The sequence below is a fragment of the Portunus trituberculatus genome, chromosome 24 (genome assembly GCF_017591435.1).
Source record: "Portunus trituberculatus isolate SZX2019 chromosome 24, ASM1759143v1, whole genome shotgun sequence".
NCBI lineage: Eukaryota > Metazoa > Arthropoda > Malacostraca > Decapoda > Portunidae > Portunus > Portunus trituberculatus.
This window is the reverse complement of record NC_059278.1, coordinates 16,391,989-16,408,396: the sequence shown is the minus strand read 5'-3', so window position 1 is coordinate 16,408,396 and position 16,408 is coordinate 16,391,989. Positions and strand designations below refer to the sequence as shown.

The following is a 16,408-nucleotide window of genomic DNA, read 5'->3' as shown; positions in this document are numbered from 1 at the left end:
ATATATATATATATATATAAAAGACAAGTTATATACAATAATCTAACACCTGGACGCCCTCTGTACCAAACCACGCCGTAAAACCACACTCGCTCAAGTACCCAACTACCCACAAACACCAGCACTAACTGACGCCACCCCTCGTAAACTGAAAAACTAAAAAGCAACACTACAGAAAACCAGAGGAATGATAACCTTATTTCTTTCACAGCATCACTCCAATTAGTCATTTTAAAACGAACTTAACTGGTGGAAGGCAACTCGGGGACACCACCATTTCATTTTCCCGCCGGAGGACAGACAGGTGGGAGGGGCGGGACGGGGGAGCGGCAGGGAAGAAGAGTGAGGGGGGGGGGTATGCGTGGTGAAGCGTGGCAGCGTCTGAGGAAACACGAGGGGTATATAAGAGTGGCAGTGGAGAGCCGCGTTCTTAGTTCGAGTGAGCGTCCCTCCCTGTTAACTCATCAGCTTCCCTCCGCACATACACGCACCACCACCGCCATGAGTTCCGGTGAGTGTCTGTCTGCTTGCCTGTCTTTGTCTGAGTGACTGACTGCAGCGAGGGAGAGAAAGACTGTGTGTGAGAGGAGAGGCAGAAAGAGTGAGGGAAAGTGAATGTGTGGACGAGAGACAGAAAGAATGAGTGAGAAAGACAGAAAGAGTGAAAGAGACAGAAAAAGTGAGAGAGAGAGAGAGAGAGAGAGAGAGAGAGAGAGAGAGAGAGAGAGAGAGAGAGAGAGAGAGAAAGTGCAATATACGAGTTTTCTGAATTTTCTGTTCAAATCACGAGAGAGAGAGAGAGAGAGAGAGAGAGAGAGAGAGAGAGAGAGAGAGAGAGAGAGAGAGAGAGAGAGCGCTGTATTGAAATTTTTTTTACTCGTTTTCCCTAAGAGCGATAAACTGAGAAAGAGTGAAGCGAATTTCGTAAATCGCGTGTACAAAATTTCAATATCTGACAACAAAACGCAAGACTGACTCCCTCTCTCTCACCGCGGCCATTTTCGAAGACCACAGAGACGATTGGCCGAGTTCTAGAAAGAGTAGTTTTCCTCTTGGTAATGCAGAAAACTTGTTAACATGCCACTACAATTACAGAAACATCTTTAAAAACCCACGTCACTTCAACTAGAGCCGTTTGAAAATAGTGAAGGAGCGGCGCGGAAGTGTTTTCGAATATGTGGCTAAGAAATGATGCCCGTTACTCGTTCCCGCGCGTTATAGTCTTCCAGTGTCATGTCCTTCCTCCTCCCAAATGCGGCCGGTATTCTAAAAACCCTCTGCTCTCTCACTACGACTATTTTCAAAGGCCACAGAGATGATCAGTAGGGTTCACATCGTTGCTTTTGCTGTTGGTACTGTTGAAATCTAGTTAGACTTTAGTTAGAACCATGAAAACACGCTTGAAATTATCTGTGTAACTTCGACTAGAGCCGCTGGAATGGAGTGGAGGTTTCGGCGCAGATGTGTTTCGGAATCCTAGTAACTTTTTCTCCTTGAGTTTAGCTTCTTATTTTGTTTCACCTCATTTTACGCAACATTCCAGTGATTTAAAATATTATACATGAATACAAACAGTTATACAGAAAATCATTTATTCATTTTTTACCGATTAGTAAATGTATAAAGAAGAGAAGAAAGGATATTTGCTTTTATATCACGATTCAGAGAGAGAGAGAGAGAGAGAGAGAGAGAGAGAGAGAGAGAGTCTAAAAACTCTACGGTATTTACTTTCTCGCTTTGCTTCAACCCACCGACACTGAAACACTAGAACACAAACACGTATCCAGTTTCTCTCTCTCTCTCTCTCTCTCTCTCTCTCTCTCTCTCTGAAGTGCGCATCAAGAAAGGAAAAAAAATGTGATGTCAAATTCTACTACTACTACTACTACTACTGCAACAACTACTACTACTATTACTACTACTATACAACTACTACTACAATAACTACCACCACTACTACTACTACTACTACTACTACTACTACTACTACTACTACCACCACTACTACTACCACCACTACTACTACTACTACTACTACTACTACTACTACTACTACTACTACAACGTACGATAGTAATAGAACACTGAAACATGACTCGGATATGACAGCACCACCACCAACACCACCACCACCACCACCACCAATAATAATAATAATAATAATAATAATAATAATAATAATAATAACAATAATAATAACTCTTTCAGACGCCGCTGAAGTCAAGGTCGCCGAGGAGACCAAGAAGGAGGAGGCGAAGGAGGAGGCGAAGGAGGAGGTGAAGGAGGAGGCGGCGAAGGAGGAAGCAAAGGAAGAAGACACCAAGGAGGAGGCGAAGGAGGAGAAAAAGGAGGAGGAGAAGAAGGACGAGGCGAAGGAGGAGGTGAAGGAGGAGGAAAAGAAGGAGGAGGAGAAGGAACAGGAGGAGGCCAAGGATGGTGCGTGAGTAGCCGAGACAGTATTCCGTTTATTTGTGTGTGTTGATGTTCATTTGTTTAGCTAGTTTAGTGTTTCTCTCCTCTTTCCACCATTTACTTTTTTTTTTCCTACTTTTATTTTCCTACGTGACTTACCCTTCTCTCTCTCTCTCTCTCTCTCTCTCTCTCTCTCTCTCTCTCTCTCTCTCTCTCTCTCTCTGTACTTCTTTATCAGTTTATCCATCTACTTTATTAATTCTCTCTACTGTTCTTCCATTTACTACTTTCATTAATGGCTAGTGATAGTTATTTATTTATCTACTGACTTGCTTTTTCCACTTAAATATCTTTGACATCTAAATTTATTGCTCTCGAAGTCACTGTTGCTCTTTTAGTCTCCTGAGTCAGTGTAATGCAATAAGCACAAGACTTCTCATTACATCGATAACCACACACGAGTCTCTCAAAGAATACCTGAAAACAGAAGCAAATCACGATACCTATTCACACATTCATATACTTTTTTTTTTGTTTCACTTCTTCCCAGTCAATGCCGTGTGTTTACTTTATCTTACTGTTAAACTTGTTATTTCTACGATCTTATATTCTTAACATTTAGCAAAACAGTTATCATTTTCAGCTTTCCCAAGTCAGTAAGGTTAATTTATCTATTTTTTTTTTATGCAGGAAAGGAAAATTGGCTAAGGGCAACAGAAAGTGTATAAAAAAACAGACCCAATTACTTATCTTGCTATCTTATCCTTAACAGAAAGTAAGGCCGAGGAAGAGAAGCCCGCTGAGGAGAGCCCCGCTGTCATCGAAGACACCAAGAAGGTCGAGGAGGAGGCGCCGAAAGAAGCGGCAGAACCTGAGTCTTAATAGTAACCTAGCCACCACGAGCTTCTTCTGTTTACCTTCCCGCCCTCACTGAAGGTTTCCGACTCCAATCGCTTCATCTCAGCTGCATACACCTCCTCCTCCTTACCCTCCAAACTTCAATGTCTCTTCACTCTTACCCCTGAATACAGCTCAGTTTTCTCCTCAGCTTCAAATTAATCATTCTCTCTGTTTTACTTTAATTCTCGTCTTCTGTTTTCTCTTTATCCTCGCCTTAAGCAGCTACCCAGTTTCTTTCTCTCCTCCTTGGCGTGTAGATGTACAGACTATCATTCGCTTCAGTTTCCCTCCCTCCTCATTCCCTAGACACGTAAGCTCTCTCTAACTCTCTCGTCCACCTCCTCCTCTCCGAACCCCGTCTCTGTGGGCTCGTGAGGAAGCAGTAGTGATAGAGATGAGGAAATACGTAATAGGTACGGTATATTGCTTGTAACACTGACTGTCGTATGCATTCCTGCCACTTGTATAGCAGACAGAGTACGCAAACCCATCCAGACGTTCGTATTGGAGAAAAGGATGCCAAAGAATCAAAGAAAATGGAAAAGTCTTAACAGTAACTCAACTATTTCTTGTCTTCCTCCCTGTTAGTAGTGGTCTATCTGTTTTCCATTTTGTATGTGAACGAATGAGACAATCAGACCCAATGGCTGTAAATTAGTTGCAGGTCATGTTCACCTGTAGACTAACAAAACAAATACTACGGTGGTGCCTTAACATTTGTGCCTTCCCGTTTTCTATAGGAGAAACAAACCCACACTATTGTATACAGTTTTCATGTCAACACTAATGGGAGATGACAAATAATAGAAAGTTGGTTAATTTATACAGTTCCAATGGTATCAGTTTCGTAGCCAAGTGTTCCTCCTCCATTTGATTTTTTTTTTTTTTTCTTTCTCTTGTCCAGCCGAGCCACGCGTTTGATCCTGAAGCAGAGTGTGTTGGAGGTGACTCTGGTGTGAGTGATAGGTGAGAATTGACTCTAGTCGCACAGGTACACCAGTAGAGCATTCTGAGAGCATTATCCTACCATTATCCTCTTCTATCTCTATTACAAAGGCATCAGAACAATTCCTCTCCTTGCTATTACTATTATTAGCATTATTATTACAATGCATTCAGTAAAATCGTCCTGTTGAGTTATATCAATGTAGAGTTAATAAGAGTCAAGTTTCCTTTCTTATTCTTACACTCGAAGGCAATTAAGGAGTTCCATACACTTTTCCTGTACCTTTTTTCCTTCTCCTTAATCACTTCACATCCTACGGGACATTATTTACACCGCCATGCTCAAGTCACGCATCTTAACCCGTGATCGTAAGGCAAGTCTAGAGCGTCATGATGTGAGCTCCTGCCTTCCTCTCTTTCCTACCTGGCCACGATCCTCTCCCTCCAAGACGCTGGTGTAGAATCTAATACTAAGTGTGTCGTGTGTGAAGAGAAAGTTAGGTGTGGAATCTTTATTAAGGGTGATTTTGTGTGTGGTGGATGCTTGTATGTTTTGTTGTCAGTTTTTTTTTCTCCTTTTTTTTCCACGTGTTCTGCAAGGTTGGATATATAGTAAGAGGAAAATTATAACTTGTATGGATGTGGTGAGAGAAGAAAGAGAATAAATATACTGTGAAGACTGAAGAGATCACTGTTTTATTGTCCTTGTATTACTTGCCAGTGTTGCTGTTTGCTTTCTGATTCAAGGAATATTGTCTATCTCTTTCTCTAATTTATTTCTAGAACCACGAAAAATCCTAAGCACACACACACACACACACACACACCGCGTAGTGTAGTGGTTAGCACACTCGAATCACAATCGAGAGGGTCGAGTTCGAGTCCCGGTAAGCGGCGAGGCAAATGGGCAAGCCTCTTAATGTGTGGGGTGTGTTCACCTAGCAGTAAATAGGTACGGGATGTAACTCGAGGGGTTGTGGCCTCGCTGTCCCGGTGTGTGTTGTGTGCGCTGTGGTCTCAGCCCTACCCGAAAATTGGTCTATGAGCTCTGAGCTCGCTCCGTAATGGGGAAGACTGGCTGGGTGACCAGCAGACGACCGAGGTGAATTACACACACGTAGTAGTAGTAGTAGTAGTAGTAGTAGTAGTAGTAGTAGTAGTAGTAGTATGAAAGCAATATATACGTACAAGTGCATAATGCCCAAGTTAGCATATTGATAATTTGGAGCCACATGTCTATAGACAGCAAATTATATACAGGTAAGTAGATGGATAGGTAAATAAGTAGATAGATAGATAGATAGATAGATAGATAGATAGAGAGAGAGAGAGAGAGAGAGAGAGAGAGAGAGAGAGAGAGAGAGAGAGAGAGAGAGAGAGAGAGAGAGAGAGAGAGAGAGAGAGAAATAGATAGTTGTCTTACACTATTATTATTATTATTATTATTATTATTATTATTATCATTGTTGTTCTTGCTGTTATTATTTTTATTTATTATTATTATTATTATTATTATTATTATCATTATTTTTATTGTTGTTTTATCATTATTATTATTATCATTATTATTATTGTTATTACTATTATTATTATTATTATTATTATTGTTTTATTATTATTATCATTATTATTTGCGTTAGAGATATTGGCCATGAGAGAGAGAGAGAGAGAGAGAGAGAGAGAGAGAGAGAGAGAGAGATTAAACACTACATGTCAGGCAGGCAGTGATATCTTTCCATTTTTATCCTCCTTTTCACTTTTTTGGCACTTGAACTTTATTTTAGCAATGGCACCTTAGTAGACCTTTATTCTCTCTCTCTCTCTCTCTCTCTCTCTCTCTCTCTCTCTCTCTCTCTCTCTCTCTCTCTCTCTCTCTCTATCTATCTATCTCTCTCTCTCTGGGCCTTTAAGAGAGATTGCTCTCAAAAGGCTTATCCTTAATATTCTGTTGTGACTTATGGTCTGATGTATGATATTTGGCTAAATAAAATGTATAAATCTGAAATCTGAAATCTCTAGTGGCCAATATCTCTAACATAATAATAATAACGATACTGATAAAGTAGCACTAGTAGTAGTAGTAGTAGTAGTAGTAGTAGTAGTAGTAGTAGTAGTAGTAGTAGTAGTAGTAGTAGTAGTAGTAGTAATAATAATAATAATAATAATAATAATAATAATAATAATAATAATAATAATAATAATAATAACAGCAATAATAATAATGCATGATAATTCTGTAACACCACATCTATTTCTGTATTTTCTCCTGGTGGCCCTCTTACATAAAAAATAAATAAATAAATAAAAATAAAAGCTAATTGGTACCCTGTTACAAACACACACACACACACACACACACACACACACGGCAACTCGTAAACAAGAGGGACGGACGGGTGCCGGAGTGCCGGGGGTCACTTCATCACAATGGCGCTGCTACGGACCAAAATTACCTCTTTTTACACCACTTCCCGCCATGTCATCACCCTCAACACCACCAGGGCACTATCAGGTGACGCTCGCTACACTGAATACTGGTGAATCACGTGGAGATAGTGAGAATTGACTGATTTATTTCCTGTAACTTAGCCGTCTCTCTTGTTGCTATTGTGAAAGGTGTTTAATTAAGTGTTTCGTTGGTTATTTTAGTGATGTAAGGGTTTAAATGCTTGTGGAGTGGTGTTTTGGGTTTGGTGAAGTGTGAGTGGTGACTGGTGATTGGTGAAGTGTGTGGTGATTAATAGTAGTAGTAGTAGTAGTAGTAGTGAAAGGTGATTAATTAATGTTTTGTTGGCTATTTTAATGATTTTTGGGTTTAAATGCTCGTAAAGTGGAGTTTTGTGTCTGGTGTGAGTAGTGACTGGTGAAGCGTGACTGGTGACCGTGACTGTGACTGAGTGGTGATCGTAGTAGTAGTAATAGTAGTAGTGAAAGGTATTTAATGAATTTCGTTACGTATTTCAATGTTATAGGGGTTTAAATGCTTGTGAGGAGGAGTTTTGAATGTGGTGAAGTGTGACTGGTTACTGGTGAAGCGTGACTGTGAGTGTGAGTGGTCATAATTAAGTAGCAGTGATCAAGGACACCCGTGGCAGACACTGGTGCCGCTGTGTCTGGTCACGTACAGTACTTCGTGTCGGGGAATTGTGACCCTGTGAGAGTTTGTGGGACTGACTCGATCTTATTAATTTCCTGAGTCACTATTTATGTACTTTTTGACAATGTTTTATCCGGCTTCTCCCCCTTATCCAATTTATTTATCTATTTATTTATTTTTATTTATTTATTATTATTATTATTATTATTATTTATTTTATTTTGAGGTGTACAGTCCTATGGTTCTGCTCAAATATGAAGGCCGCTCAGGGGGGAGACCTAGTGGTGATTCCCCGGCTGCGGCATCGCCAAGCATCGTAGCACATGTTTCGATCTCATTATTAGCTTACATCTTAATGAACCATCATAAAAGTGTATTCCTCTAAATTTCTAATAAGGATGTATAGAGAGCTTTGAATATTGTTTTAGTGTAATGAAGACAATGATTTTGTATAGATACCACAAAATGTAGCACCACTGCTCTCCAGCGTTGCTACTTTTCAAGGTTGGACATGGGTGAGGTCAACCTCTTTGACTGCTGATAATCCCCAGGTCAAATCGAGTCACTCCTCCCCTCCCTCTCACTCACAATGGAAGGTGAATATCTCCTCCGCGCTACTCACCATCGCAACCTTCATAGTCGAGAGAAAGAAGTTATTTACAGCATCAACAAGTTCTGCTTAGAGGAGAAGGCAAAGGAAGCGCCTATAATTGATTTCTCCAAAGCTATTGCCCGGACAGCAAGAGCAACAAACGTCAGTGAGAGAACTGTTCAACGAATCTGCTCTGGCATCAATCAAGCCTGCAAGACACAGCCTGCATTTTCACCACCCCAAAAGAGTATATAATAATAAGAAACAGGAGGAAGTAACAAGCCAGAGAGAGAGAGAGAGAGAGAGAGAGAGAGAGAGAGAGAGAGAGAGAGAGAGAGAGAGAGAGAGAGATGGGTGTTTCTCCACACTTCAATGTTAATCCTTCAATTGGGGCTGCGACGTTTAGCGACGCCGCAGCCGGGGAATCCTCGTTAGGTCTCCCCCCTGAGCGGCCTTTATATTTGAGTTGGACTATAGTTTTCTGCTTGTGATGGTGGCCATGTTCTTGATCTTTGCTGTTACACAAACCAAACACACACACACACACACACACACACACACACACACACACACACGCCCGGTGCTGGTTAGAGTGCTGGCTTCACAAGCCAGAGGACCGAGAGGATTCCCGGCCGGGTGGAGATATTTGGGTGTGTCTCCTTTCACGTAGCCCCTGTTCACTTTAACCTAACCAAACCAAACACACACACACACACACACACACACACACACACACACACACACACACACACACACACACACACACACACACACACACACACACACACACACACACACACAAATGTGTAGCCTCTGTTCACCTACAGTAAATAGGTACGGGAAAAGAATGTGTGGAGTGTGTTGTGTCTCAAAGATCGAAATAAATGAAATAAATAAAATAATAATAATAATAGATAACAAAACAAAAAGCATCGTCTAAGCTGTAGGGTGTAGGGTAAGGTTTAGTTAGGTTAGGATGCCACCTTCAAGATCAAGAACATGGCAGCCATCTTTTTAACCCCTTCAATAATGCATTTTTATATTCATTCTGGTTACTATTTAGCAATTTTAAACACTTTCAGAAACATATGTGGTGGATTAGAATAACAAAGACTGTCCATTAATCTTCTGACCTCCATAGACTATTTCTGATGTAAATAAAACTGTCTAATTGTACACAAAACTCAAGGTAAATATGTGTCCCAGTACTGAAGGGATTAAACAAGAGACTAGTTTACTAATTACTGTGACAAGAGCTTTAACTTACCTTTGCTGTGTGTGTGTGTGTGTGTTGCAGTCAGCTCGCCGCACCACAAGCCGGGCAGCAGTGTGGGTTTCATTGGCCTCGGCAACATGGGAGGACCGATGGCTGTCAATCTGCTGAACAAGGTGAGTCTTCGTAAGGCAGAGCTACAGGAAGCATCTTTTAAGAACTCAAGTTAAATTTCCCGTTATTGAAGTAGCATTGGTTTTTGTGCATATTATTTGTTACGTGTTAATATTATGATTCTAACTTCTTAATTCAGATGAGTGTCAATGCATGTAGTTGTCAGTTATTTGTGTATGCATTAACCTTTGAGTACCATGACACATTTCCATATTCATTCTGTTTACTATTTGGTGATTTTATACAGCTTCAGAAACTTGTGTGGGTGATTAAAATAGTGAAGACTGTGGCCATTAATATTCTGATCTACATAGACCCTTCGTAATGTCAATAAAATGGTCTAATCGTTTACATATCTCAAGGTAAAAATGCATTCCAGTAGTGAAGAGGTTAATATTATCATGTTAATAGAAGATAATTGTGGCAAAATTTCTTGTCTTTCTCTTAATTACTGAATAACTAACCTTGAATTTCTCTGCTTGGATGGTTCAGGGCCACTCCATCGTGGTGTACGACGTGAGCGAGGAGGCCATGAAGCGGCTGGAGGACGAGGGGCGTGTGTAGCCACCAGCCCCTCAGAGGTGGCCAGTAAGGTGGACAGCATAATCAGCATGCTGCCCAACTCCCAGCATGTGCGCTCCTGCTATGCTGGTGACAAGGGAGTCTTCCAGTCAGTAGAATGTTATAAAGCCATCCTTTATTATAAGAGGCTTAACCCAAGTGACCTAACTGTTTTGTTCTTTATGTAAGACAGGTTCTGGCCATGAACAATATATTTACAGTAACCAGTCTCTAAATAAAAGCCAAAAGGATTAGTCAAAATTATTATATTTAGGTCTTGGCCCACTTTCTAATATGGGACGCCTCATACTCTGAAGAACACTTCTTGAATAATGAAAGAATGAGAGGATTGGACACAGCATGGAAAGGAGTGAAAGGAAGCTATTCTCACATTATCATCCCAGTAAGGAACTCCTGACATGCACTTTGTCTCAATTTTCCATTACTATGATTCCTGCACTACACAAATATTAAAGCAGGTGTGTGTCACGCTCCACAGGACGATACAGCCGGGCACACTCATCCTGGACAGCAGCACCATCGACCCCACTGTGTCCAAGGAGATGGCAGGCCTGGCGGGCAAAAAGGAGCCGTCTTCATGGATGCCCCTGTGTCTGGCGGCGTCAATGCAGCCAAAGGTGGAACTCTCACCTTCATGGTCGGAGGAGAGGAGAAGGAGTTTGAGGCAGCCAAGGTGCTGCTCTCTTCCATGGGGAAGAACATTGTCTACTGCGGTGAGGTTGGCAACGGACAAGCGGTGAAGATTTGCAATAACATGTTGCTTGCCATCACCATGATTGGAACAGCCGAGACCATGAACCTGGGAATGAGGTGAGGCAAGGAACAAGTCAGCTGATCTTGTCTTGTAATGCTTTTCAGACTTCTGTTATCCTTTTGTTCTTCTTTTCTTTTATTTTAAGGCCAAATGTTGAGACCAAAATGTACTGAATGGTATTTTATATTTGATTATTAATCTTGTAGGTTGGGTTTGGAACCAAAACTGATGGCAAGCATCATCAATACTGCCACAGGGCGGTGCTGGGCCAGTGAACTGTACAACCCAGTGCCTGGTGTGCTGGAGAACGTGCCTTCCTCAAACAACTACCAGGTGTGTTGCCACTTACATACTTTTTCTAATATTTGAAGTTTTATCTTACTAACATATATGTTTTATTTTTGGCATCAGTCCAGATGGTGGAGTCTCACTTTTTCACTTTTAAGCTTGCATATAGATGGCAATTGGTCTGAATTTAACATTAAAACAGCCTGTTCATTGTAACCCAACAAACTCCTGATAACAGACATTTTCATGATCAAAATGTTTAGTCTTTTAGAGGTATCATCAATATCAATTACATAGTTGCTTCAATCTGTCCACTGCCCTTACTGTTCACTCAGGGACAATTTACATACATGTATATCTTCCCTCCCCATGGATAGGGTGGCTTTGGAACAGCACTGATGGTGAAAGACTTGGGGCTGGCACAGGCAGCGGCCACAGACACCCAGAGCCCAACACCTCTTGGCTCACTTTCTCATCAGGTTTGAAAGGACTTTTTTTTTCTTATCATGGAAAACTTGTATACTTATACAAAGTTGCCTTATGCTCTGACAGTGTGCTACAGTGTTGAGGCTCATGAGTTGTGCAGCCTGGTAACATTAAGTGAAATGATGCTGTTTAGATTTTACAATGTATAAATAACAATTTACAGGAAAGTGTTTTCATTGATAATTGTTTTCCAGATATACAGACTGATGTGCAACTCAGGTCTGGCAGAGAAAGACTTTTCTTCGATCTTCTTGCTCCTCCAGGAACAAAACAAGTGAAGACATTGGTGGAGTGTTGTATAAAGACTAGGCAGTTGTAGCTTAGCTTTGTGATGGTTGTGTTAGTCTATGCTTTGGGTACAAGTTAATAGATGGGCTGAAGTGAATCTCATCTTGCTGGACGGTGTGGAGGAAGCTTCACCTTAATCACAAAAGTCTGCAATGTAGCTTCCCAATCTATGACGTAGGACTTCAACTCAGAGGTAGCTTGTATGATGAGTTGTACTGTGTTCATTAGTTATTCTTCATCACAAAACTCAATTGTTATAATTTATGATGTACTTAAAATCCCTATCTGCCTTCAGTCTGTACTTCATCTCATAGTCCAAGGATGAAATATACAGCAAGAGTATTATATTACAATGTTCTGTTCTGTTTCATGTTGCGATGAAACAGCTTCCTAGTCTTATTTGTATTGCATTGGTTATTGAAGTTACTGGTGTGCAGTAGCAGTGATCATTCCACATGGCTTGGTATTAACATGGGAACTAAGTGGCTTAATAATTAACACCCTCATTATGGCACAGGTATTGTCAACATCTAAGCAAACTACTGCACCAACTTCTACAGTGTTTAGTGTTTTTCCTCAATCCTCACTCCTGTGGTCTGACTATGTACCAGAACACAGAGAGACAGAGAGAGAGTTTAAGATTGAGGTAAAATGGTAATTCATTGCAAGTCAGTGCAGAATGCTTACTGAGTATTGACCATGATTGTTAATGAAGAAGCTTTGACTTGATGTTGATATATCTGGAGGGAGACATACAACATTGAATCAAGGAGGCTGCAGATAGAGCTATGAGGAGCAGCAGGAGATGGAAAATATACAGCAGTATTACCAACATTGACCATTACCACTATCACTGTCATCACCTGTGGCTCACTTGGTTCTGTCAAAAAAATATTAAGTTTCTGAAGTCATGAATTCTCACATTGACAATAGCATAATAAGCCTTAATTATAATGAGCAATGTACAACTATATTATGATCTCTTGTACTGTGAAGAACAGGAAATTATAGCATTCAATCCATTCTATTCCACAAAATAACAGTAGATGTGAAAGTAGACAGCATCCTCTTTCCACAGTATTCTTTAATGTGCCTTTTTGCTTGCTCTGCTCTGCGTGTCATCTTTTACAGTATTCATTCAGTGAAAAACCACTTTATACTGCATACAGTGAACTTGTTTTGTGTTGCCAATGCTGTGATTCACTCGGCCATATATCATTAGTATTAAGATGCATTTGTTACATGTCAGAGAATGCAAGGGAAAGTATGTAAAATGCCTTGTTTGGGTTACCTTTCTTTACAGGGAATGCAGTGTGGTTTACAAATACACACTGTAAAAAGATGCAGTATGCTTTAACAGTATTGATTTTACTGTGATCTGTGTAGGGCAGCTAGTGTAATAAAATTGTTGAAGTACATGCATATATATTAATTAGACCACAATGTCATCCTATGTATACTTTTATTCATGCTAATTTATGAAGAGACTGGCAGATCTCTTTAGTGACTGGGACCTTTTTGTTTCCATTGACCAGATCTCCTCTTACATAAAAAAACATATTGACAAACACTAGAGAACACCTCAATCTATCTTTGAGTTGTCACACCTGCAAGTTTCCCTGAAGCTTGGGAAGAGTGTGAAGAGAGTCACTGCAATGGCCATCAGAGTGAAGACATCAAGGTCACTCTCCAGCCTGGATGCCAGACACACCAGGGCAGAGAGATCTACACTGATGCACGGCTGGGTTCACTGCAAGTTGAGAATAAGAAGCATTTGGTCATGGGCGATACCTGACCAGTCTTGATATGAAGTGAAGGTGTGCCTCGATGCAGTGCTGATCCAAGGGGGTGGGGCATGAACAAGAAGACTGGTTATGTATGGTTATTTTTCTGGGATAAATATCAATAAAGACAAAACATTTTATCCCATCTTTGATGTTCATATATTGATGAACAAATTGCTATTCATTTCCCATGAATCACAAAATAGCTAAACATAGACAGACACACTTTTAGAATCTCAAGACTGACAAAAACACATGACAAAGTGTGGACATTACAGTAGTCTCAATAAACACTACACCGTATCTTGGGGGTGGTGCCATGTAACAGTGAACAGTTTGATAACACTAGAGGAGCCTGTGCTGAGAGTAAAGAGATGGAGATGGTTTGGTCATGAGGACAGGAGAAGGGAATATACCAGATTGCTATCCACTGTGCTGGGTAAAGAAACATTTTGAAGATCACTCGATATTGACAAGGTGAGAGAAAGAGATATACTTTCAAGGCCAGAGTGATAATGGGAATACCAAAGATAAAAACACAAAGAGGATGACAATAAGGAAGCATAATCAAGGTAAGGACAAAAAAATCAAGGCATCACCACTATATACAAGCTAAGTAAGTGTCATTTTAAGAAATATAAGGGTTACATTCACTAAGGTAAGCTAGGAAGCACCCATGTCTATTAATGTCACCAGGTTCACAGGATGTTATTGAGGTTTTCAAGGGAACTTCTTTATGATTTTAATAATATGTTGAGAGAAGGTTTTTATTATCAGGGAGTAAAAACACCCATGATAACCCGACCAGTCATCTCTGAGTAGCCTTGGGAAATAAAACTAGTGGGAAGCCACAGTGTTTCTGAATAAGATCTCTTGTTGCTGAAATTGGTGTAGTGAAAAGAAGTGATGAATTGATATTTGTAGTAGAATGTGTTAAAATATACTAATGCAGCTGAAATTAGTGACAATTCATACGAAGTTTTTTTCTTATTGGTTAAATACCTAGATATGAAAGAAAAAGTCATAATATTCTGATTAGAAACAGGAATCCAGAAATTCTTTTTAACCAAGAATAATCAAGATGAATTGTTAAGGAATCGTCTAAAAATAACCAAAACAAGATTGTTATATAAATTACGGTGTTGATTCTTATTAGTGAAGTAAATATAGTGAAAATATATAACTGGAAATGTAAAGAAACTCAAAAGACGCCAAGATATTCCCAGCACACTAATAAGGCCTTTCACTATTCTGTATAGACAACTCAATGCAACTGCTGAATAAAGAAAAAAAAATATTATGAACCTAACGACAAGAGTACCAAGTTAAAACAAGGAGAGGAACTACCACGGATAGGCTTAATGGCTTCCTGTTGTTTCCCTTGTTTGAACGTTCGCGTTTATTTTGAAATACTAGTTTTATAAAAGCTCTTATTTTGTATTGAATGTCTTATATGTTTATGTACAGAGGCATGACGTCAAATGAAGGGTTGCCATACGTCCAAATTTTACCGGTCATGTCCGGAATTCACGTGTGGAAATCTGCGTCCGGGGGATTTCTGAAATTCCTCAAATATCCGGAATTTCAGCTTCCATCAATGACTCTTAAAAAATAATTAAATAAATGAATAAATAAAAAGTCATATTTCTTTAGATTGAAATGGTGGGAGAGAGGAATGGGGGAAGGGTTTACCGTGTGGCAGCTCCTACAGTCTGGTTTCGCTAAAGACTAATGTATAACTATAAGGTCCTGTATGGAGTGGATGGTCCCAGCCTTCCCTTCGTGGCATGACTCACCTCGCGTTGCGCGCCATGCAGTCTTTTCTCTTTAACCTGCGTTGATAGAGGCGTCAGTTTGGACTGTTAGCCAGTTTGTGGCCTTGTGGGCTTGTTAATGCAGCAAAGATAAACATACTGCGTGTTTTAATTGATTTACATGTTTTCTAATATTATATAAAGTGTTAATGAAGAAGTCCTAATCTAATCTACGTTCATAACTTTGTTTTTCCCAACATGTAACATGAGTGACACATTTCATTGTTCGTCACAGGTTAATATTTTATTTATCTATTTATTTATTTATTCATTATTATTATTTTTTTCTTACAATTTTAACGACAGAAAGACGAAACTTTACACTATCAACCGGAGAAACGCTCTTGAGTAAACCAATCATCACTGCGAGGCTTGAAGATAGTCGTGATGAGAGAGCAAAGCATTTTGAATACTCTTAACCCCTTCGGTGCTATGACGCATTTTCATATTCATTCAGGTTACTATTTGGTGATTTCATACAGCTTCAAAAACTTATGTGGGGATTAAAACAGTGAAGACTCTTGCTATTAATCTTCTGACCTCCATAGACCCTTCATAATGTAAATAAAATCGTCTAATCCTACATAAACTCATGGTAAAAAAATGCGTCCTAGTACTGAAGGGGCTATCTCTCTCAGCACCTGCAACAAAAGCCCAAACTTATCACTACACTATTACTGATCAGTCTGCGTGTCTACTGTGCCGGTGACGTGTTGAGGAGAGAATAAAATCTAGCGGGAAACGTTTTGGCGGTCCTCACTTAATGACTGAAGTGTAATGACCCACACCTGCTAACCCTAGCGAAGTAGGCTTCAGTGGGAGGAGAAAAGAGGAATAGGAAAAGATTTGGAGCCCTTCGCACTTGTCTTCGCGGTCACAAGATGAGAGAATGAGATAAAATGAAGGAATTCGGTTACGTTGGGTTAGGTAAGGAAAGGTGAGGTTAGCTAAGATAAGGTAAGGTGAGGTAAAAGATTACGTGAAGTATGGTAAAGTGTGGCAAGAAGGTAATGTAGTGTAAGGAAAGTTTTTGAGAGGTAAGGTAAGGTAAAGTAAGGTAAGGTAAGGTAAAGAAGCAA

General features: G+C 40.0%; 2 protein-coding genes across 3 annotated transcripts; both read left to right on the top strand.

Moving 5' to 3' along the window:
* The first annotated feature begins 337 nt into the window (after positions 1-337).
* Positions 338-4,943, top strand: LOC123508414 (gelsolin-related protein of 125 kDa-like). 2 transcript variants are annotated; one of them, XM_045262155.1, is made up of 3 exons: positions 338-511; positions 2,209-2,436; positions 3,185-4,943. In XM_045262155.1, exons 1-3 carry the CDS (start codon positions 358-360, stop codon positions 3,292-3,294), a joined length of 492 nt encoding a protein of 163 aa, XP_045118090.1. In that variant the 5' UTR covers positions 338-357; the 3' UTR covers positions 3,295-4,943. The 2 variants fall into 2 exon arrangements, 1 of the variants encoding a protein (XP_045118090.1); XR_006675936.1 differs by having other exon boundaries at positions 356-511; positions 2,209-2,440.
* Positions 4,944-6,610: 1,667 nt separating this feature from the next.
* Positions 6,611-13,149, top strand: LOC123508413 (3-hydroxyisobutyrate dehydrogenase, mitochondrial-like). The gene is given in 9 exon segments (XM_045262154.1): positions 6,611-6,769; positions 9,244-9,335; positions 9,826-9,889; positions 9,892-10,003; positions 10,394-10,476; positions 10,479-10,725; positions 10,876-11,002; positions 11,335-11,436; positions 11,638-13,149. Coding segments are annotated over 9 exon segments (996 nt in total). The 5' UTR covers positions 6,611-6,684; the 3' UTR covers positions 11,722-13,149.
* Positions 13,150-16,408: the final 3,259 nt, after the last annotated feature.

Bases quoted from the DNA above. Each gene is read 5' to 3' on its own strand.
- LOC123508414 (XM_045262155.1), top strand. From the start codon at position 358: ATGCGTGGTGAAGCGTGGCAGCGTCTGAGGAAACACGAGGGGTATATA. The intron at 512-2,208 runs GTGAGTGTCTGT...TAACTCTTTCAG, and splicing joins CACCACCGCCATGAGTTCCG to ACGCCGCTGAAGTCAAGGTC. The intron at 2,437-3,184 runs GTGCGTGAGTAG...TATCCTTAACAG, and splicing joins ACAGGAGGAGGCCAAGGATG to AAAGTAAGGCCGAGGAAGAG.